Raw genomic sequence first — 24,296 nt, 5'->3', positions numbered from 1 at the left:
ATCACAGCGAAGCAGAGAATGGGTCAATGTTTGCACCAGAAATAAACACAGTAGCACAGAAGAAAATGGCGGAACATAGGATAGCTCAACTGGGATCCCCAGCAGAAACTCAGACATAAGAGGTGTCAACATAATGGTAGCCTACAGAAGCAATGTGATTTAATAACACCAGAAGGTGGAGACTGGCAGAACAATCCGAGTGCTAAAACAACACCTTGTGAATTGTAGATGCAAGAGACCTCAGTTCACTGCAGCAAAAAGATTCAAACACTCCACTTCCTCTAGTTTACTTATCTCATTCTGATTCCACGTGGAGCACTTGATCTCTGTCGCACTGCAGTACACTTCCTTCTTTGCTGCTGGCTTTGAGGTAGTACCTGCAGTTCTCCACCCCTGTCCTTTGACCTCCCGTCTCTCTTTTCTGCACTGTGTTGACCCTTGTGATTCTTTGTAGTACATTTCTGTCTGTCTTTCCTGTCTGCTTCTTTCTAATCAACCCTAAATGGGCCTTGTGTATCTTTTCTCTCTATTACCGCTGAACCCCCATTGCCACCGGGCTGGATCTATGTCAAAATATCAATACAAAAATATCACCTTGCTAACCCCATCATTTACGGTCATCCTGCATGGAGCTGTACAGATTTACTATGCTAGCTGCACATATTCTTACCATAACAATATTGTGCAAGTGGAAGTTGATATTGTTCAACATTGATGTTTTATGGCTGATATTTTGGTACCACACTGCTGAGCCCCTCACCTTCTTCAGCTTGCCTTGTCCACTAAATTGACACAGCAGCCACTGAGAGTCAGGACAACCTGGCCCTGGCCGCGATCCTACGGATCCGCAAGACAAAGGCCGAAGGAAGATCCTTCTCCTACCTCGTTGCGCAGACCTGGAACTCTCTTCCTCTACTTCTCAGGCAATCACCCTCGCTGACTCAATTAAGGAAAGACCTGGCTCTTCGCCTGAACTTCAGCACCCTCCCCACGTGCCCTGAGATCCTAATGGGTGACTAGCCGTGCTCTATAAGAATCTTTATTGATTGATTGATTGAGAGCACAAGCACTCCAGTATACTGCCACCTCAATTTAAATATGGTCCTGACAACCATTATCGCACATACATCTCATATGGATATAGCTTTTCCAAAACTGGGGCCTCATTTATGAAAAGGGACGCATCGCTGCGTGAAAACAGCGATGCGTCACTTTTCACTGCGCCCTCCTTGCGAAACCAACGATGCGTCATACTTACAGTATAACGCATCATGGCGCAAGGAGTTACAGATACGTCAGTATTTCTGACGTATCTGTACGGCGCAAAAGTGATGCATTGTTGGCAAGCCCCATGTGAAAGGGCCTGCGTCAGTCTTACGCCTGCTGTGAGGCAGGCGTAAGAAATTGACGCATTTGTGTCCTGGAAGTGGCGCAGTGAAATCTTATAGATTTCACTGCGTCACTTTCTTGACCCTTTCTTGCGTCAAAACGCCCCCCTTGCATACATTATACCTGACGCAGGTATAATGTGGCGCAGGGGTTTACAAAGTGACGCATCTACCTAGATGCGTCACTTTGTAAATATGGCGCAACAAGGCGTATTTTTTACGCCACTGGTGCGTCACAAAAAGTGACGCACCGGCGGTGTAAAAGTGACGCACAGCCTCATAAATGAGGCCCCTAGTGTACTGGATTGTCAGCATTTAGGCCCCATCTTTAAAGCATCCAATATGTAGTCAAAACGTTTTGAATCTAAAAACGATTATTGCAAGTGGTATGCTATGATCATTATTGAACTGTTGGCAAGGTTGAACTGGCATTTGGAACAATCAGGTAGTTTCCGAAGGGTTGGTCTGACCAGAGACATTTCCAGGCATGGACAAAATGGGCTCTGGCCAAGGGCCCAGCCTTTCATGGGAGGGAGTCTGATAGATTCAACTCTGTTCTGCAAAGTCTTGTTATGATTACCTTTAATTATCCTAAAACAGATAATTTTACATACTGTTTCACTTTCATGTATTTTTAATGAGGGTGAGAGTCTTTTACAGACATTTTGCAGATAAATGTGGTCTTTATTTTTCATGTAACATCCATAAAAAAATATTCTTTTGGATCAAAACAGGACCTCGCATATGAGAAATGGGAGGATGTCCCAGAAGGTGTTTGCAGTAATGTTAGTAAGCTGCTGTTGTGTTAAATAGTGAAACAATTCTCTATTCCTCAAACAAGGAGATAATCGGACAGCTTTGATAAACTACTGTTATACTTTACACCTGCCTTTTCCAGCTAAATTATTGAAAGCACATTCCATTCAAGAGTTGAGCAGACAATCACCAATAACTTCCTTCCTTCAACCAGTGCAAGCAGTATTGAGACCTTTTCACAGCACAAAGACTGCGATAACAGCATTTATGGATGAATGACGACACGAGATGATCATGGAAAAAATGTAGACCAATTTCTTTTAGACCTCTCCTCAGCCTTCAACATGTTCAACAATAAGTTTTTGATTGACCGTGTATCTGATGCAGGGGGGCAGGTAAAAACCCTTGAGTGAATAAAGCCATTTTCAGAAAATCGCAGGCAGTCATTGAAGCTCGGAAATTTTACTTCCAATGCAATTGGTCTTGGATGTGGAGTTCCTCAAGGATCCTCATTGTTGCCTCGTCTGTTTAATATGTATGTAAAACCAGTCAATGAGGCATTGACAATCTCTGGAAGCAGCATGTACAATTATGCTGATGATTCTAAACTACTATTTCATATGGATATCACTCCTGCATTATAAAAAATAAATTCTAAATCCGTAAGAGATTCCCTGCTAGCTCGATGGCTATCGATCAGCTGAAGTTAAATACTGAAACTGACTGAAATAGACTTGCTGATAAAATAAGGCCAGTATTTGGAGCAAGATCTACTGGTCTAATGACCTTGGCCAGCACCAACTCCAGTAACTTCTGCTGTGAGTCTTTGAGTAGTGATAGATGGTTAAATTCTCCGGTAGGGGCTCTACTATCTAAATACTCCCTTCTATTAAAAACTATGAAGAACATTGCACCGTTGCTATCCTTCAAGGCAAGGAAATTAATGGTAAGTTCAGTTATTAACTCGACTTGATTATGCTGATTCTGTCTATGCGGGTTGATCTCGCACTGCCTTGAACAAACGTCAGATCATTCAGATTGAAGCACCAAGATTGATGGATCTCCTCCCGCAGTGCACACATTCCACACCTTTTGTTGGGAGAACTGCACTGGCTTCCAATACAGGAGTGAATACACGTCAAGGTTTGCTGTATGGTGTTAACATTTTCGAACAATACTGGTGCCATAATTCCGGAAAGCTGAAAAGCTGGTGATTTCAACAGAATTTTGACTTACATCACTTATTATCTAGTTATGCTCTCAATCGCTCTAGTATTATAAGCACTAAGAAACCTTTGGTGAATGTGCGCTCTACAAGTATTATTAATAATAATAATAATCATAATAATAACAGTAATAATGAATACTGCCAACAGGTCATTTATAAAAGCCATGGTTTCTTCGCAGTAGGTGTGTGGCATGGTGGCAGGTCATGCCATACAGGTTCTGAGGCATGATTACTGTCCACAGGGTACGGATAAAGCACATGCATAATTAAAAAAAACTATAAACTATTCCTCTGCTTTCAGTCCATCTTTTAGTGTCTCCTCTGTGATACTTGCCTCCACTCTAACAGCCTCAAGACGTCCTCGGGCATTGGTTGCGCTTTACAAATCTTATTTACATTACATTACACTGTATGCATGATTTCGTGTTATTTGCATTAAGTACAATTTTCATTTGCCCATGAGCTTTGGGCTTCTTAGATGCAATAAAACCCTTCTAAGTTCTAAAAACATTTCCTTTCAGGTCTCAAAGTTTCAAGGATGTATGGGAAAAATCAAACACCAGTCACAGAATTTGTTTTGCTGGGACTTTCTGACATCCAAGATCAGCAGTCCATACTATTTACATCTTTTTTGATAGTATACATTCTGGCACTGCTGGGGAATGGGCTTATAATGATGGTGATTGCCTTGACTCCTCAGCTCCACAACCCCATGTATCTCTTCATCAGCGCTTTGAACATTGTGGACATTGGCCTCATCTCAGATACTCTCCCCAAGATGCTCATCAACATCTACACCAACAAGAAGACTATTTCCTATGAGGGCTGCATTGCTCAGCTATACTTCTTTGTATTTTTTGCAGCTGCTGAGTGTGTGCTTTTGGCGGTTATGGCTTATGACCGGTATGTTGCTATTTGTTTTCCTCTTCGCTATCCAGTCATTATGAGGACTCATATTTGTCTTTGGATGGTGATCTCCACTTTTGTAGTGAGCTCTTTGTCTTCACTGTTGCACACACTCTTGATGGCTAGTCTCTTCTTCTGTGGACCCAACCAAATTTTTCACTACTTCTGTGACATTGGTCCACTGCTCAAGTTGTCCTGCGTTCCGACATCCACCAATGAACTTGTGATCTTTACCGAGGGTTCCCTTATTGTCATGATCCCCTTCTCCGTTGTACTGTTCTCCTACGTTTGCATTGTAGTAGCCATTCTGAAGATACGCTCCACCGAAGGGCGGCAAAGGGCTTTCTCCACCTGTTCCTCACACCTAACAGTGGTGGTCTTGTTCTATGGTACTCTTGTGTTTATGTATTTCCGACCCTCCTCAAGTTATTCCCTGGGCCAGGCGAGATTTGTGACACTCATGTACAATGTCCTTCCACCGACGCTTAACCCTTTCATCTACAGTCTCAGAAACAATGAAGTGAAACAGGCTTTGAGGAGGTTAATTTCCCAAAAGAATGTGATGTGATCAGTTAGACAGGTTCATTTTACGGTGAGATTAGTATGTATGCAATGTCTCTTACAGTATAAATAGATACTTGAATGCTGCTATTTTCAGTTTTTGCTCTCATTGGTTCTGCTTTATGATGACGCCACACATTTCGGGTGAATTTATCATTCTTTCACTCAACACAGCAAGGCATCTTGTTGTGCTGTGTTGCTTAAAAGATGAGGGTTGAAATGCTCATTATTTACAAAGATACGGAACATTTCTGCTCTCTCCTTGCGTTGGCACACTCTGGGCTGCCTAGCACCAATGCAGGCCTCCATGCGTCATAGCGCAGGGTCTCCCTAGTGCAGGCACGACTGTTTTGTGCAGTCAACACAGCTTCATTACCTAATGGACATTTCCCATGTGGGGGATATAATATGTGCAAACTCACCTTTCCTGCTCAATATGTTAAATTAAGTAATGGCCGTACCTGATATCAGAATATGATGAGTAATTGAAAACCCATGTTTGTGATCTACCGGCTCATGTGCCAGTCAGTGTGAGCTTGAGTGCCTTGGTTTGACTACTCGCACCATGAAGACCAGAAGGCAAGAACACATCAGCACCGTTAAAGGGGGTTTTTGTCAACAAAATAGTTGCAACAATTTAAGGAAGCTGACCATGATCCTATGGACAGTTCAGCAGCATATGGACCAGAGAGGTGCAGGAGCAAAGGAGTCACTATAGATGAAGGAAGCACAATGGATTTTCTCTGAACATACTAAGAAACAGGGTCCTAATGAGATATTGGACTGATATAAGATTCAGTACCATTGGGTATTCCGTTACTTTGTGAAGTGAGTAATACTTTGCTATCAGGGTCAAAAAGGTATTTTGCTTTGGTGGTGACATATTTAGAATGCTATACAAAATACTGTTTATGTTAAGGGTATTGATTTTAAAGTTATCCCTTAGAATAAGGTTACCTTATCTGTCAAATGGGCCACATTGCATTCTCTTTTGTGCTTTGTCTGTGCTTTTTACAAATATTTAAAGATGTTTCCCCTAAATGTATTTTGCCAATTAAAATATGTGTTTCTAGTTGTTTGCTCCTTTCCCACCCAACAGCCCCCGTCCCCCTTTTTGTAGCTGTTCTGGTTCTTTTTTGAGTTGGTTCTACTTCTCCCACTTGTCTCTTTTACTTGATGGGTGGCCATCTTGCTTTTTGCACACTGTCAATATGTCGCCGCTTAATGGTTGCTGTATTGTAGTACTAGTGGACGAATTTGTTTGCGCCCTTTTTCCAAGATGGCACCCCATATTGGAGATGGCCTAGTGTTTGGTGTGGCCATTATGTGATATGGGGAGAAGTTTAAATTATCCTGTTAGTAGCCACGGATGGAGCATCCTGCTGGAGTATTGACAGCTGGCACCATACGTAGGCATTGGGACCGATTCCTGGTCTCGTCCGCCAGACCTGTATGATTGTGTAGGCATTTTTTAAATCATCAGGAAGAGGAATAGCTTTTGCAAAGTTGCAAATCTGTTTGTCTAAACACTTTGCAGCAGTATTTGCGATAAACATGCATTAGTATTAGTTTTATTTCCTGTGGATGGATGGTTTTGAGACGGGGGTCCCTTTTGTAACGATATTGGCAGTAGTGTTTACTATTATGTTTTTTGATCTGTTCTCAGGTGGCTCGGGTTTCTTACCTGTTCCTGAAATTGGTTGCATGGCCCACAGCTAGACTTTCACCCAGTGGCTGTGGGATAAATATGCCTTACTAGTGACAAAGTATTCAGTGCCATATTATTAAGAAAGGGAAATACATTATCGCCGCTTTTATCAGCAGGAAACTGCCGATAAAGCAACGTTAATGGCTTGATAATATGCCCTTGTGAATTCCCATAGAAGCCCAGGTTCAGGTGTTAACCTGGGCTTCTATGGGAATTCACAAGGGCATATTATCAAGCCCATTATCGCCGCTTTAGCGGCAGTTTCCTGCCAATAAAAGCGACGATAATGTATCGCCCTTTCTTGATAATATGGCCCTACGTTTTTTTGTGTGCTTGTAGTACAGTTTGTTTTGCTCACAATGTCATTCTGGCTTTCCCTTTCTTCTTCTCCCCCTCAAAGAAATCCCCTGGTTGTCCTGCTTTCTTTTGTAAGAAAGGCGCAGAGTTGGGTGACCTTAGGGTCCCCGTTCTCTGATGAATGTGCCTGCATGTTAAATACGGACTGTTCCCATGAGGCACAGGGTCAGACTGATTTGCATATGGCCATGTCTGAACTGGGGTGGCAGAGTGGGCTAAAGAACGGTGATGGATTAAACCCAGATCTTTTGACTGGGTGTGAGTGTTTGATTGATTCAGATACTCCATCCATCACCACCCCCTTTTGTACTGCATGTTAAATATGGCAGTAAAACCTGCTGGCCTTTCTTTATATCTTGGTGAAAGCATGTTAGTGTGGTTTTAATGATAAGCCTGGATACACACATTGCATTCTTTTGGAGGGATGACATGACAACTCATTTTTGAGTATTTTTGTACAAAGAGGAAGAAATTGACACTAAGAATTTGAGGAACTTTTTACCATAAGTGTGCAAGAGTTTGATACAAAGGTTAGGAGTTAGCTGAATCTACTACATACACCCAGTATAGACATAAGTACACAAACTATGGCCTTAAATACAATGGTGGTCCGTTGGACCGCCGACTGCCATCGGGCAGGAGACTGTTAAACCATGAGTTGGCTGTCCCACCCGTCTATTACAATGAGACTGCCAGCACGTCGGTGGGAAGTGCTTTTTTCTACTGCTGTTTGTGCAGCGGCTCAGGAAAGGGACTGCAGCTCAAGCCTCAGTAGAAAATAGCACTTTGTGCACATCCATGCACTGTGTGACAGCATCATGTGGTGCCTGGCACATGCTGCATGAATGTGTGGGGGTGGGTACTATATTTACCCCAGTACCACTTAGCAGTGGTCCTGGGGCACTGCTTGGGGCCCCAAAGTCTGTTTCCATCTGTCTTTTCATTGCAGTGGGACCACTATGAAAAGGCATTCGGAAAGGGACTGCTGCTCCAACGGGATCATGGATCCTTTGAGGCAGTGGTCTTTCCCTCTGACCTATGTAGACAGATCGCCTGTATCTAAATATGGCAGTCGGACTGAAGTTCTGCTGGCACTAGACCCTCTTTTATTTACGTACACCCCTGTAGCTCACCCAACCCTGAGGTTTACCCGAGGAGGTTGGCCTCCTAAAACTAGGTTTAACACAAGGACCCTATGATATTCAGCTAATGGGAACTTTCCATGTGGGGTCTGTTCCACAGGGGCGAGGTTTTTGTTAAGCTACTAACTATGCCTATCACATTCATAGAACCTATTGCAGCAGATCAGTATATAGTTTAAAGTCAAAGTTTGTTGAACCCTCTCAATCAAGCAATCAATCAACCTATCAATCAGGGAATTGTAAGTACGTACCATACTTAACTGGAGTACTTTCTACTGGCTAATCAATAAGTGCTACCTCGTTGGGTAAATGTATCGTGCTTTTCCTACATTACAACTGCGTAAAGGCCCAGAAGAGTTGTCTCCAGTGACCCGTGTGTCTGTAACTTTGCCACGGCGCCCATAGGCACCGAGGTCCCTAGAGTGAGCTGTCCATCGCAGTGGGGGAAAGGGCAGGAAGAGGTTGCATAGCCTAGTGTGTGTGGGCTGGGCCCGGGCTTCTGATCGAGTTCACATGCCTCAAGTTTATAAAGGGTCAGAGGCCGATCAGCGCAGAAAATGAGGAGAAAACAGTACGTGCTACCTCGTTGGGTAAATGTATTGTGCTTTTCCAGCACTACAGCAGCGTAAATGCCCGGAAGAGTTGTCTTCAGTGACCCTGTGTGTCTGTAACTTTGCCACCGCACCCATAGGTGCCGAGGTCTGTGCGAGTTCACATGCCTCAAGGGTATAAAGGGTCAGAGGCCGATCAGCGTAGCAGATGAGGAGAAAGCAGCCTCCTGGTCACTGGATGTACAGGGGGATTGCGCTCGAGAAACTCGTGGATGCCTAGACCTCCATCACGGATTAAAGCTAATTGTAGATGGTAAATCTGGGGAGAAAGCACACCTGTCTAGCATCGACCGTGCTCACTAGATTCTTGGGCTGATTATAATGCGTGACTGAATTTGAACTTCAACTCAGGCACCTGCTTTTTTTATATCTGTAAGTGGTTCCTGCAGAGGATTAATTGTTGTTTTGTAAATGGTTACAAAGGAATTAGCTTCAACTTGGGTACCTGCTGTAACCCTGTAAGTGCTTCTTGAGCAAAATTCGTCCCGCTCACAGATTAGCGGATTTTGCCGTGATTTCGCGCGATTCGCGGATCGTACAATCGTTGAAAATCCGCAAATTAATTTTCCGCCCATACTTAATTGTAAGTGTGCTACTCACCCATGACGGTCTGAAGGCGCTGGGAGGGGGGGGGGGGTCAGTAGATCTGCTCAGTTGAAAAGCCAGGTCTTGAGTGTCTTCCTGAAGATGTTCAGGGAGGGGGCATGTCTGATGTCGATCAGGATCTCGTTCCAGGTCTTGGCTGCAATGTAGGAGAAGGGTCTTTTGCCTGTTCTGGCCCTGTGGTTGCGTGGTGTGTCAGCGTGGGCAAGGTTGGGGGATTGGAGGTTTCTCTTGGGTGCGTGGAAGGAGATTTTGTCATTGAGGTATTGGGGGCCAGGTCTGTGGAGGCATTTGTAGGCGTGGGTGAGCATCTTGAAAGTGACTCTCTTCTCAACAGGGAGCCAGTGGAGGTTACGCAGGTGTTGGGTGATGTGTTTGTGTTGAGGGATGCCGAGGATAAGTCTGGCTGCTGCGTTCTGTATAGTCAGGAGTTTGTGGAGTGGAGACTTGGTGATACCGGCGTAACGGGTATTTCCGTAGTCAAGTCTGCTGGTTATGAGTGCGTGGGTTGCAGTCTTCTTTGATTTGGAGGCTATCCATTTGAAGGTCTTTTAGATGATGCTGAGGGTGTGAAAGCAGCTGGGGGTGACAGCGTAGACCTGTTGGGTCATGGCGAGGGAGGAGTTGAGAATAATGCAGAGGTTTCAGGCGTTGTCCGTGCGAGTGGGGGGCTGCTGAGGGTGGTGGGCCACCAGGTGTAGTCCCATGCAGAGGGGGAGGGTCAGAGGATGAGGACCTCTGTTTTCTCCGAGTTGAGTTTCAGGCAGCTGCTGCTCATCCAGGATGTAACGTCCTGCACTCCTTACTGGAAGTTGAGTCTAGTGGTGATGGGGTCCTTGGTGAGGGAAAGGATGAGCTGAGTGTCAGATACTATGCTGAGTCTGCGCTATTTGACAATGGTGGCGAGGGGGTCATGTAGATGTTGAAGAGTGTGGGGCTGAACAACGATCCTTGGGGTACTCTGCAGTTGATATCCGAGGGTTTGGAGAGGTAGGGTGGTAGGCTGATCATTTGGGTTCTGCCGGTGAGGAAGGAGCGTACCAGTTGAGGGTGGTTCCCTGTATGCCAGCCTCGTGAAGTCTGGCAGTGAGTGTGCAGTAGGAGATGGTGTTGAAAGCTGCAGAGAGGTTAACTAGGATCAGGGTCGTGGTGTGTCTTTGGTCTAGGAGGGTGCAGATGTCAGCTGTGGTGGCGGGTAGGGTGGTCTCGGAGCTGTGGTTGCTGCGGAATCCGGATTGGGAGGGGTCAAGGATGACATTTTGTTTAATTCATTTTGTTAGCTGGGCATTGACGATCTTCTCTGTGACTTTGGCGGCAAAGGGGAGGAGGGAGATGGTTCGGTAATTCTTGTGGTCCGTGGGGTCTGCTGAGGGTTTTTTGAGCAGGGGTCTGCCTTCTGCGCGTTCCAGTTATTGGGAAAGGTGCCAGTCTTAAAGGTGGTGTGATGGTGCGTCGCAGTTCTGAAGCGATGGTGGTGACGGCCCTGTGGTAGATGCGTGGTGGGCAGGGGTCTGTAGGCGCCCCATAATCGGTGCTTTTCATGACCGAGGTGGTGTTGTCAGTGGTCACTGGGGTCTAGGAGGAGACGGTGGACTGGCTGGCGTTGCTGGAGAAGGAGGTGATTTCATAGTCAGATGTCTGGTCATAGAAGTTGTTGTAGATGCCCTTGACTTTCGGATGGAAGTAGGATCAGAGGTTGTCGCAGATGTCCTGGGAGAGAGTAATGTCCATGGTTTCACTGTGGGTTTGGTGAATTTCTGGATGACACTGAAGAGTTCCTTTGATTTGCTGGTGGATCTTGTGTTGGATGAAGGTCATTTAAGTATATCTGATGTGCTGGTGGTATTCCACCATGGCGTTCTTGAAGGTGGTGTAATCTTCTGGCATTTTGCTGTTTCTCCACTGCAGTTGTCTGCAGGAGTGTCTGGATTCTTGGAGGTTGGTGGTGAACCAGGTGCCTTTCTGCGCAGTTGGAGATCCATCTGTGGAGTTCTTTGGCTACGAGGCCGGTGTTGGTCGAGGTGGTGGGGTCATTGGTGTCGAGGGCGGAGTTGAGCTGCTCCTCAGTGATTTTTCTCCATTTCCTTCTGGGAGGGTGTGGTACAGGTTTGGGGGCGCTGGGTTTGTTGATGTTGAAGTGTACGCAGTGGTGGTCACTCCTGAGGGGTTTTGTGGTGTGGCTGAAGTGGATGTTGTTACCTCCTGCGGGTGTGTCCTGCTGTGCCAGTAGGGGTTATAATGAGCTGTTGCAGTCCAATGTTGGCGAGGTTGTTCAGGAGGGTGATGGAGTTGGGGTCGCTGGGGTTGTCGAGGTGGAAGTTCTAGTCTCTGATGTGTATGTAGTCCATGGAGGCAATGGCATGGGGTTCGATTAGTTTGGTGATTGTTGCAGTGAACGTGGTGCGAGGTCTGAGGGTCTGTAAGAAATGGTGCATTGGAGTGTGGTTCTAGGGCTGGTATGGATTAGGAAGTGAAGGTGTTCGGTGGTAGAGAGGGAGTCTTTCGGGGGTGGACGGGGAGAGTCGAAGGGAGTTTTGCGTGCAATGGCGGTTCCCCCTCCTTGGCAGTTGAGGCTGTCTTTCCTCTGTATCTTGTATCTGTTGGGGATGGCGGTGGCGATGTTGGGTGCTGAGAAAGCGTTGATCCAGGTTTCTGTAAAGAAGGCGACATCTGGTGAGATCGTGTCAAGGAGGTCCCAGATCTCAACGGCGTGTCTGTGCAGGGAGTGCATGTTGAGGAGGATACACCTCAGAATTTCAGAGGTGTTTGTGTTCGGTGTGGGGGTAGTGGCTGTGGGGGTGCTGATGGTGGAGGCAGGAGAACTGTCTGTGGGTGGTACTCGGTGTGGATAGCTGGCAATTGTTGTTCCTCCCAGGAGCTAAAAACAAATTGTCCTGATCACCTAGCACATTTAATTTCTTCAGAACAGACTTGCTGGAACTAAGTACTCCTTTGTTTCTGCTCAAAAATTGTACCTGTAAAAGCTGGAGTGGGCACCCAGGGACACTTGAGGAGCCGGCCCTCGGGGGCCTTGGGGGGGCCGGTACCCAGGGCCACCGAAAACTTCAAGAGGAGGGGGCCGTGCGGTGGTGGTCCCTGGGGCTTGGGGTCTGTAACTGACCCCTGAATTTCCATATTTAGTGCCCGGGGATGTGCTGGTCCTTGTGGGACCCCCCGGGAAAGCATAGGGGGTCAGGGTGTTTCTACCCTGCCACCTTTTCTTGTTTTGTAACCTTTGGTTTATTGTTTACTTGTGACTCGGTTCTACCAAAATGGAAGCCAACACTTCCTGGTTTGGAGTGTTGGCAGCCAATCAGAGTGAAGCTCGAGCTCGGGAGGGTTTGCGAACCCACCGCCGCCCCAGATATCAAAACTGTTTCTTTTTCTAATTTCCCAGGATCCACTGATCGGATTTACACCATTTAAGAAGCAGGTTTCTTTCTGAACCAAGGGCTACCTTTTTTGCCAAATTTGGTGTAATTCTGTTCAGCAGTTCAGGCTGTAGCTTTGTCTAAAGTGTCCTATGAAAATTAACATGGGGAAAACGCGTTTTGGGACCCCCTTTTTTTCTCGGCCCCTGCTTGACGAATCACCCCAAAACTTTCAAGACAGGAGCTGACCAGAGCGAGCCACAGGTTTTTAAAATAATCCGCAAAAATTCATGAACCAATGGCAACATTTTTGGGAAATGTTAATACTGAATAGAAACGAGGTCCTAACTATAACTAACTACTGGTGACTGCCAGTAGGTAATACATGTATATGTATATACTAGCAGCCCGTCCCGACCTTGTCAGGGAGCAATCAGGCTTCAGGGACCCTGCCCACCCTGTGAGCGCACCCGCGGCTGCTTCACTTACCTCCACCTGTCCGCCGGTCCTCACCGCCTGTCCGCTGCTCCTCACCGCCTGTCCTCCGCTGCTCCTCACCGCTCCTCCCCGCCTGTCTGCCGCTCCTCACCGCCTGTCCGCTGCTCCTCACCGCCTGTCCTCCGCTGCTCCTCACCGCTCCTGTCCGCCGCTCCTCACCGCCTGTCTGCTACTCCTCACCTCCTGTCCGCCGCTCCTCACTGCCTGTCCGCTGCTCCTCACTGCCTGTCCGCTGCTCCTCACCGCCTGTCCTCCACTGCTCCTCACCGCTGCTGTCCGCCGCTCCTCACTGCCTGTCCGCTGCTCCTCACCGCCTGTCCGCCACTCCTCACCGCCTGTCCACTGATCCTCACCACCTGTCCGCTGCTACTCACCGCCTGTCCTCCGCTGCTCCTCACCGCTCCTCCACGCCTGTACGCCGCTCCTGCCCGCCTGTACGCCGCTCCTCCTGCCGCTCCTCCTCACGCTCGTGTACGCCGCTTCTTCCCGCGGTCCTGATGTCAGGACATACGTCGCCGCCGTCGCTACTTTCAAGGGACTACTTTTTTTTATGTAAAATTTTTAAAACCACGTATATTTTTAAAAAAAATATAGCCTATGTCCATCTGCACACCCTGACAATTACAAAGATGTATCGGGTGTTTGAATTGGTGCTGTGGTTCCCGAGTTTACCCGCCTCAAAGGTTCACAGTTCTTACTTTATTATAGTAGTATAGATTATAAAGAGAGAACGGGAAAACGTTTTTATTTGGAACAACGTTGTTACGTGGTGTTAGCGTTGTAATGAAAGAATGTCCTTTTAAATCTCCCTAGTTCTGTTTGTGAGCATGGGTAAGTGTGGTTATATTTTGCACATATGAAAGCAGCATCAAGTAGCGTAAAGGTATTTCGCACATATGAAAGCAGCATCAAGTAGAGTAAAGCGGCGTCAATTAGTATAGATGATGTTTTTTTTTGTAATGTGAATGAGGCTTATTGAATTCCTCCTGTTTTTGTTTTCCTGTCCTGCCCCTGTTTTAATGTGTAATGTAGTGCGCCTGTATGTTGACGTTTAATGAGTGTTATTTAAATGTGCATGTTTTCTGTTGAGTGCCTGCCCCCTTGTTCAACCTGTGTTGTTTTGTAGGTATTTGAAATGTGTTTGCATTTTTTGTAAAGTTACAGTGAGGGGTCAGATCAGGGCATATTTGTTTCCCTCTGCAAGCACGTTTGATGTGTTTAAATCGGTCTGTGGCAGTTTGTTTTGCAATTAGTGTGAGTGCTGTGAGCAAATGTTTTTCCTGCCCCCTGCAATCATGTTAGACGTGTGTAAAGCGTCGTGAATTCATGCCTCCTTGTGTAATGTAAATGAGGCTTGTTGAATTTGGCTTTTGTATTTTCCCTGGCTGCCCCCTGTGCAGGCCCTTGCAACAGCGTTATACGGCCTCTTGTGGAATGTAAAAGAGGGTTGTGGAATTCGGCGTCTTAATTGTTCCCTGCCCTCTGACAATGTGTTAGTCAAAGTAGTGCTCAGTTGTTTGGCCGCGTTCGTGTGGCCGACAGCAATAATGGTGTGACAGCGTATTGTAAGCGCTATGTGTCCGTATTACAGGGAGTGGTCTGAGCAATTTTTTTTGCTTCACCCTGCAAGAACGTTAGACGCTTGTTTTGCGGCGTCAATGAACGTCCATCATGCCTCCTTCTGTAATGTAAATGAGGCATTTTTTTTCCCTGCCCGCCGCCTGTGCAGCCCCTTGCAAGAACGATAAACGTCTTTGAAGTGGGTTTGAGATTGCGCTAGTACGGAACTCGGCTTTAAAGACCGTACATCATGGCTCTTTGTACAATGTGAAAGAGGCTTGTTGAAATCGCCGTGTAATATTTTTCCCTGGGCTCTGACAATGTGTAGTGCTCAGTTGTTTGCCCGCGTTTGTGGCCCCGCCTCCAACATCAATAATGCTCCTAGTGCGTTTTGAATCACGTGCCTGTTGGACCAATGGGTAGAGGTTTTGCCTATTTTTATTTTCAATAAATGTGTTAGTTTAATGTAATGTTGCGTGATTGGTGAGGGTTTTGCCTATTTTAATGTAATGTTGCGTGACTGGTTATTTCTGCAATGCGTGTCGCGCCATTTGTTGTTTGCTGGAAGGCGCGGCCAACAGTGTTTTGCGATTGGATGCTTGTGTGCAAGGTTTGCCTACCGCGCCCCTTTTCCTCCCGAAGTCCTGCCCCTTTGTTTATGTTGTCTCGGAACCCTGATGAATGTATTGCTGAGTCAGTGAGTACTAAGCACATTGCCCAGTCCGAATTTTCCGACATCTTTGCACTGATTTGAAAATTGATGTTTATGTCACCACTATGATCCGTAATGCTCCAGAAATAGACGTGCATAAAACGGTGCTTATCCACTATGATCTGTAATGCTCATGAAGTGGACGTGAGCTTGCTTGCTGAAGTTGCTGTGTTTTGTGTGTGCTTGTGTGTTGTTGCAGAAGCTGTTGTTTTGTGTGTGCTTGAGTGCTTGAAGGGGCTGTGTTTCCTGTAACCGAGTGAATGGGACATGCCCCTCTGCCAATGTTACCGCCCACATTGAGAACAACGCCCACAAGGAACTACTTTTTCCGGAATGTTTTTTGCCCTTCGTAATGTATATGTTGTGGAAATGTATAGCCTATGTCCATCTCCTGGACCTCCCCTTTCCAACGCTGTATTGGGTGTTATGATTGATGGTGTACTTCTGGAGTTTACCCGCCTCAAAGGTTCCCAGTTCTCGCTTTATAATAGTAGTATAGATATATATATATATATATATATATATATATATATATATATATATACACATATATATTGCAGTACTCTATCCACGACAATCCAATGCCACAACGGAACAGGATAGACACGCGGACCCAATTGCTTATGTGCTTATATTTATTTAAAGTTATTGCCCTGCATCTAATGCCGCAATGACGCGTTTCGGTCCGACCTGGACCTTGATCACATGACGCGTTACTCATGGATAGGCGCCAAATTTAAAGTGAACAGTGCCAAAATTAACAACAGCTGTGTATGAACACGATAGAGCTGGAAGACAGACTATGGGGTACAGTTATTACGTATAGTAACATAGATTAACAATATAATGATAGCTCAAATATTTGAATCTGAAAAAACATAATGTTAAAAAATCCATTGTAACATATGAACCTAGTGCATAATAATTTACATATGCTACCTTTTAACAACATAATGTTAATAAAAAGACGGTTCTAATAATGCTATACAGGGTTTGATTTAACCACGTTAATCTCGTACTCCATATACAGTCTGTATGTTGTTGAAAAAGAATCAAGCCCAAGTGGGCAAGCACTGCAAATAGGCAACCTGCATCCAAAGATTCAGTGGTCGATTGCATCAACTACAAAAGTGCCAGTGGCACGAATTGTGTAATGCATAACGTAAAGAATGTATTTACAGATAGTGAACCCAGTGTTGGATCTAAATAGATCCAAGATTAAATTATACCAGTGTAAACAAAATTTATAAGTATGTGAAATATGATGTTAAAAACAAATGCATAGATTCATATTAAAAGAAAAGGCGCTTCATCTCAATTCATTTGTTAATGTGTTGAATGCTTGGCAAATCGTTTCCAAAATGTGTAAGATGGCAAGTAGCAGATAAACATTAACACATGTATATATTGCAAACAGTTGACTATCAGTCATGGGTTACATAGTGTATATAGGAAGTTAATTCTTATACACGTATGTAAGTCTTCCGTGGCATTCAAGCCCATCGGAGACTTGGTGTTCAGTTCCAGGATATATTTGGTTTCCAACATGCGTAAGGCACTCTCTCTGTCCCCACCCTTACGTGTCGGCAGTATGCAGTCAATAGCAAAGTAGGAAAGAAGAGTGTTATCACTTCCATGCTTGGTTTCAAAATGCCTGGCAACCGGATATGATTGATCTTTATTCGTGATTGCCCTGAGGTGTTGTAAAATCCTCATATGTATGGGTAACTTTGTACTGCCGATGTATCGGAGTGCACATGGGCATTCCAAAACGTAAACAACGTATTCCGTTTTACATGTAATACGCCGTTTGATTTTGACTGGCCGGGGCAGGAACGGGGTGGTATATTCCTTAGTGTTTTTAGCATGTTTGCATGCTTTGCAAACAAAGCATTTGTAGAAACCCTTTTGTTTTGAAAGCCAGTTGGAAGGCTGCCTGATTTCAGAATTACTTTTTACCAGACAGTTGCCCATGGATCTAGCTTTACGAAAGGTCATTTGCGGAGTGCGATTGTTCTTAATTAATTCGCCCCCAATGACCGGGTCCTTTAGCAATAGATCCCAATGTTTCCTCAATATCTTCCTAATGGCCCCTTGTTGTTTGCTGTAAGTGACAATGACTCTCACTTTGTTGGAAACGTCACTGGGTACAGTAGGGATTTTAAGGGTCAACATGGTGTCACGGGTCAAGGACTCAGTTTTATGAATGGCTCTCTCAATAATGGAGTTGCTATAACCCCTTTGGAGAAACCTCTCCTTGCAGCTTTGTTGTGCTAGCTTACATTCCTCCCCATTGCTACAAATACGTTTGATCCTCAACATCTCCCCGTAGGGGATGCTGTTGATCAAATGTTGGGGATGGTGGCTGGATGCATGCAGTAATGAGTTCCCAGCAGTTGGTTTACGGAAAAGCCTGGTGCAGATCTTATTGTTACATATGTAAACCTCAACATCAAGGAAAATTACTGATGTTTTACTCATTTGTGCTGTGAACTCCAAGTTCAGTTGATTGATGTTCAATTTCTTAATGAACTCCCAGGCCAGATCCTCTGGCCCCCTCCACAAGAGGAAGAGGTCATCTATGTATCTAAGCCATAGGGGGACGTGTGTGTTCAGAGTTTCTTCATGTTGTAGTTTAAGGACCTGCTCCTCCCACAAGCCCATGTGCAAACAGGCATAGCTCGGGGAGAAGCAGGCCCCCATAGCTACCCCCCTGATTTGCTGGAAGACAGTGTTTTCAAAAGTGAAGTAATTATGTTCCAAACACATTTTGATCATATCAATCAACATTGTGTTGTGTAACAAAAAGCATGCGGGTCTGCGATTAAGGTAATGTTCAACCGCTTTGATCCCATCTCGGTGGCAAATAGAGGTATAGAGGGACGTGACATCCATGGTAATGAGAATCAAGTCATCAGACCAATTGCTTTCCTGGATCTTTCTTAAAAAGTCTGAGGTATCCCTAATATAGGATGGTAATTTAACAACCCATTCTTGTAGAAAATAATCTACATATTTAGATGTGTTTTCTGTTATACTGCCAATGGCTGAAATTATTGGGCGGCCTGGGGGTTTGAGAATGTTCTTGTGCACCTTAGGAAGGAAATACATGGAAGGTATAGCGGGGTGACTATTATGCAAGAATTGGTGTTCATCATTGCTGATAAGCACACTGCTCTTCCATGCCACCAGTTTACCATAATAATCCAACCAAGAAGATTTCACAAATTGCAAGTTACTACGTTTATAGCAGGTTGTATCATTTAATTGAATGTATGCCTCCTCCAAATACATGTGTCTCGGCCACAGGACAATGTTGCCCCCCTTGTCAGATTGTTTTATGACAAGATCTTCATTTTTCTGCAGTTTTTTCATTAGTTCAATGTAACACCGTTGTTTGATAGTCATTGTGGTGGCAGTGTGGTGAGTCACCCTGTATAAATCTTTCAGGTCCGAGGCAACCAGTTCGTGAAATCTGTCTATGTTGTCATGACTCATTATCGGTTGGAAAATAGATTTAGGTTTAAATGGTGTTTTGATAGTACTGCCTAAGTCCATTCCCTCCAAACCTAGTGGACCAATTGTCTCATTTTGTTCAGTTTGAAGTTGTCGAAGGTCAAAGAAAAGGCCCACATCACCTGCATTGATCAGAGGCGGACTAGTTGCATAAGTAGGGACAGTGGACGTTTCTTTATCCGCCTTAAGCTTATGGTATTTTTGCAATTTCAGTTTCCGTATGAAACGAAATACGTCCATGCGTGTTTCTGAATAATTGAAGTTGCTTTCAGGACTAAAAGAGAGTCCTAGAGATAATATTTGGCATTCCGCTTTGTTGAGGACGATATCCGAGAGGTTGATCACAGTGTTGTAAGTGTTTTCATGAGTTACTTCCGATTCCATCTGCCTCTCTTGGTTTTCTTGGGCGATTTTTTCGCGTTTTCGCCTCCGGTTGCACCTCCTCCTTGCCCCCCGCTTGGCATTTGAAAGCCTTTTTGATGCGGCTGTTTCTTCCGGGGTCTTAGCGTGTCTCGCCTGTCTTGGCACAGGACATTCATTTCCTCCGCGCGAGACATGATTAAAACTTTTTCTTTTACTGTATTTGACGGTCCGCCATTATCCTCTTCATTTTCATTTTCGCTGCCAGTGACACTCTGTTCGGAGGTTGAAGTTAGGGAAGGTGTACTGTCCCCCGTAGTGCCTTGGATTTTGCGAAAGTTAACCGCACCGCCCTTATTTTTTACTGCTCCATATTTCCGAGCAAAGGTGAACACAGTGCCATTCTGGTAATCCAGTTTGTCTCTAATGAATTTGAAGGCTTTACGTTTTTTAATGGCTTCCTCATCTTTCTGTAGTTTTATCATCATCTCTTTCCTCATCTTTTTGATACTTTCAGTTTCCTCAATCAGGGCAATTTCTGCGTTTAACTCCTCTACTTTAGCCTGTAGTTTAAGCCTGTCTTTGGCTGCATATTTGACCAGTATACGTAGCAGCCTGGCAGATGAGTCTAGATTGCAGTCCGCCCATTCTCCCAGCATTTCCGGGTCTGGATCCTCATAGCTGGGGGCCAGAGTTAACCTTAAGCCCCTGGGGACCCTGCCAACTTCCAAATAGCGGGTGAGCGATTTCTCCTCCCACCATTTCGCTTGCTCGGCACGCATTAGTTTCTCCAAGCGTCTGAATAGATCCCTCGCGCCTGAGTTCACTTGGGGCACAGCAGCCTGCTGCACCTCCATTGATGACGCCCCGACCGGGGAGTCATCAAATATATCGACCGCAGCCACCTCTCGGCTTCGTAACGCCTCCGCGGCCATGATGCAGTTTTTGTTCGGGCAATAACAGCGCTATAGCAGCGAAAAAGCTTTGTCAACAATGTTCTGAGCTTTTCGCTATGCACTCTCCTTACTGGATTATCCGTAGTCTCCTACCTTGCCAGATATCTTCCAGTTGCTCGGATTCACACTCCGGCCACCTTGATTCCAGTCTCCTTGGTAAGAGCAGTTCCACGGTCTCCAGGGGCTTCCGTACGGCTTGCTCCACACCAGAGCCAAATGAGTAAGTCCCGCCGAGACGAGACCAGTTGCTTCGAATGCCGCAACGCCCAGAAAGAAGGAGGGGTTTGATTTGTACACTCACGCATGCAAAAAGTATAACAAAGAGACTGCAAATAAGTTCAAAACATTTCCAATTTAATTTTATATATGAAGTAAACAATAGATGAAAATACGTTTTACTAAAAATATTTTACAAATTACATACATTTATATAAAAAAATGACACAAACACACAATATTAATATATAGTTAAGCAATATTATCAATATCATTACACTCTAGGAATAATAAATATAGCTTTTCTACCCCACTCTATGCAACAGTTGGGAAAGCATTGGACAGCAGAGGGGTTAAAACTTGCTATTCACACTCCAGTGTGTGCAACAGTAGGGAAAGCGTTGTACTCAGAAGGGGTAAAATGTACAATTCTCTCTTCATTGTGTTCAACAGTAAGAAAAGCATTGGACTGGCAAAGGGTAAAATGTACTATTCCCACTCCACTCTTTACAACAGTAGGGAAAACATTACGCTCAGAAGGGGTAAAATGTACTAATCCCACACCAATTTGCGCAAAAGTAGGGAAATCATTGGACTCAGGAGAGGTAACATTTACTATTCCCACTCCATTCCTGTAGGGAAAGTGTTGCACTTGGGGGGAGACATAATTTCCTATTCCCACTCTAGTCTAAGCAACAGTAGGGAAAACGTTGGACTCAGGCGGGGAAACAGTTATTATTCCGACTCCTGCTGAGAGGATGGGATTGCCTCAGTGGGTCTGTATTTCACACGTCCATGTCTGCCTGTGAAGGGAATCAAGGGTGTCTGGAGCCTGGAACAATGGCATCCTTAGGGTAGTCTACCTCGCAATTGTTTCCTACCGCCTCCACTTGTTTTACCTTGTTTTTGCTGGCTCTCGCACTCTGTACACTTTACTACTGCAAATCAGCGCTAAAGTGCTAGTGCTCACCCTCCTAAACATGGTTACATTGGTGCATCCCCAGTTGGCATATTTCATTTACTTTTGGTCCCTAATAAATTTGCACCCTTGTACCTAGTCCCTGTAAATTAAATGCTACTTGTGGGCCAAGAGCACTGATTGTGCCACTCAATGATGTAGCCCTTTAACCATGTCTCAGGTCTGCCACTACTTGGCAAAATAGACCTATTGGGCAAAGGTAGATCAATGAGGTGTACTATATACAACACTGAAGCTTGCACTCTAAGGCATCGTACTGGTACTATGGATCACATTTAGATGACCCAGTCCCCCTTCGCAGCTTATACTTCCAGCTTTTAGATCTTAGCCTCCCTATTATATTGGGAGGGAACTTCAATTAAATAATAGATCACGCCCAGGATAAATCCTCCATGAGAGGTACCGCAAACGTACCCAACATGAAAGGTTTGTTGAAACAGCTACTGAGTGATATAGGTCCTATTGACATTGGGGGGCTAAAGGGAAGCAAAGGGGAGAGCTCAGGGGAAAGGTTCACTTTTTATAATAAGAAATATGAGCATCGGTCTAGAATAGACTTCTTTTTCGTAGATAACATCACAAGTAAAAACACTACCTTTGTTCTACACGTACCAGAGCACTTATCTGATCACTCAGCAGTATGCCTAGAGAACAGGCCCTTACGTCAGAGATAGACTGTCAGCTGAATATTACTTTTATACCCACAGGTAGTGGAGAGGTTGAAAGAAGCCATACATGTTCTCTTCCTTTTAACTAAAGCATCCACCCCCTTACACACTGTCTGGGATACATACAAGGCTTTTTTAAGGGGCACCCTAATTGGCCTAACTGCAATTCAAAGTAGAAGTGTAAGGGAGGATATCAGCAAACTTGAGTCTTCAATAGAGATCCTCCTAAGAGGGTCTGAGAATGTCTCTGATGATCAAACCCTGATGCATTTTGAAGAACAGTTACAGAAGGCAAGGCTAGACCTGGCAGATTACCTGGAGGTAATAGTGAGGAAAAATCAGAGACTGGAATACTTAGCCAGAATATGGGGAGGGTTGCAAAAAGCTGCTGGCCTGGAAAACTAAAATAGAGCACACAAGGAATACGAGTATGGCCATTGGAAGCAAGAATCATGTAAATTAGTCTCCGACGACTCAGAGATCGACCACACCTTTACACAGGTTTTCCAAAACTGTTATACAGAAGGATAAATTGAATGTGATATCAGCTCTGAAGAAGTCTTTAACATAATTAGTAACTTAAAAAACAGAAAAGCAGCTGACCTAGTTACCCTTCCAAATGAAATATACTTGATATTAAGGGGAAAATGGATGCCTATTGTGACAGAACTTTTTAATTCAGACTTTGTGAATAGACAGGACATCCCGCATTCCTGGGATGAGGATACTATAAAAATAATTCTTGAACAAAATAAAGATCCCAAGGCTTGCGAGTCTTATAGACCAATTTCCCTTTGAAATGAGATCTTAACAAAGTGGCTAGAAAAGGTGGTTGATGTCCTAGTTCATAAATATCAAAAAGGGTTAATTAAAGGAAGGCAGCCACATGAACTGACTTATGATTTAGGGGCAATAGATCTGCTGGTAAGGATAGTATCCCCTTGACAGTGCTGACCTTCAATGCTGCCATTGACAGGGTCAGTTGGCCCTTTCTGTATAGTGTATTCAAGCAAGTTGATTTAGCAGAGGCCTTTTTAGGGGTAGTCAGATCCCTCTACGAAAATCTCACAGCTAGGATTTTAGTTAATGGGAACCCTAACAAACAGATAAATATCAGAAAAGGAACCAGGCAGGGATGTCCACTTTCACCGCTCCTCTTCAATCTATATATAGAGCCATTGGCAAACAAAATAGGAGCTAGTAAGAATATTGTTCCTTTTTTTGCAACGGTGGGAGAAAAAAATTGGTCTCTATGCCGATGACTAGATGGTATATACAGGGATCTTGCAAAGTCTCTTCCAGCAATGTGGAATAGCCTGGAAAATTTGGAAAGTAGTCGGTTAATGTATTAATCAACACAAGTGGTCTGATAAAACAGGAAATAAGGTATCTGGGAATCCAAGTAGTACATGAGCTAGAGGAAGTAGCCCAGCTTGATTTCAATAAGGTAACTGCCTGGGTAAATACAAAAAAGATTAATGTATGGGGTTGTCTCCCAATCTCATTTATAGGAAGATATTATTTATTAAAAATGCATATCCTCCCCACATTCATCTTTATTTTTGATGCCCCTTAGAATTGAAACAGTATGGCTTATGAAGCTGCAAGGGGACTGCTGTTTTATATGGAGTGACAATGGGGTGAGAATTGCTTGGATGAAGCTCCCTAGAAATAAGGAACAGGGTGGCATTGCAATCCCTCTTTTTTTTAATATTACTGTGCCTTCACCTTGCAGAACATAAGGCTGCTAATTCTGGATAGCTCTACCTTTTCCCAGTTATTCAGAGCCTTGATTATAGATTCTCCTATGCGTGGGGACTGTTTCCTTTTTAAATTTGGCCCCCCAAAGCAATTCAAGAAAGTCAGACTCAAGATTCTTGTCACCATCTGTAAGTTATGGTACCAAATCGGACATTCATTAATATTTCTCTATTATAGTAGCTCTCCCATGATATGGAACTCCCCCGTTACACCTCCCTGTCCCCTGGATAAACTTGCAACCCCCTGACTGGGGTACACATAAATGGTATCAAATCATAGAAGACAACCAACTAGTACCCGGGGGTTGCATGCTAGAAATCTCTGAGTGTAGTTTATCGAAATTTAAATATTGCCATTTAGCAAGTTGGGCAAAGGGTTAGGTAATTTGGGGAGTACAGAATACAGAAATGACCACTCCTGCGCAAATACATTTCAGAAT

General features: G+C 44.6%; 1 protein-coding gene across 1 annotated transcript; it reads left to right on the top strand.

The window, feature by feature from the left end:
* The first annotated feature begins 3,910 nt into the window (after positions 1–3,910).
* Positions 3,911–4,846, top strand: LOC144785045 (olfactory receptor 1S2-like). The gene has a single exon (XM_078664163.1). It carries the CDS (start codon positions 3,911–3,913, stop codon positions 4,844–4,846), a length of 936 nt encoding a protein of 311 aa, XP_078520289.1.
* The last annotated feature ends 19,450 nt before the right edge of the window (positions 4,847–24,296 follow it).

The sequence above is a fragment of the Lissotriton helveticus genome, chromosome 10, assembly GCF_964261635.1.
Source record: "Lissotriton helveticus chromosome 10, aLisHel1.1, whole genome shotgun sequence".
Lineage (NCBI taxonomy): Eukaryota > Metazoa > Chordata > Amphibia > Caudata > Salamandridae > Lissotriton > Lissotriton helveticus.
This window is presented reverse-complemented; position numbering and strand designations above follow the sequence as displayed.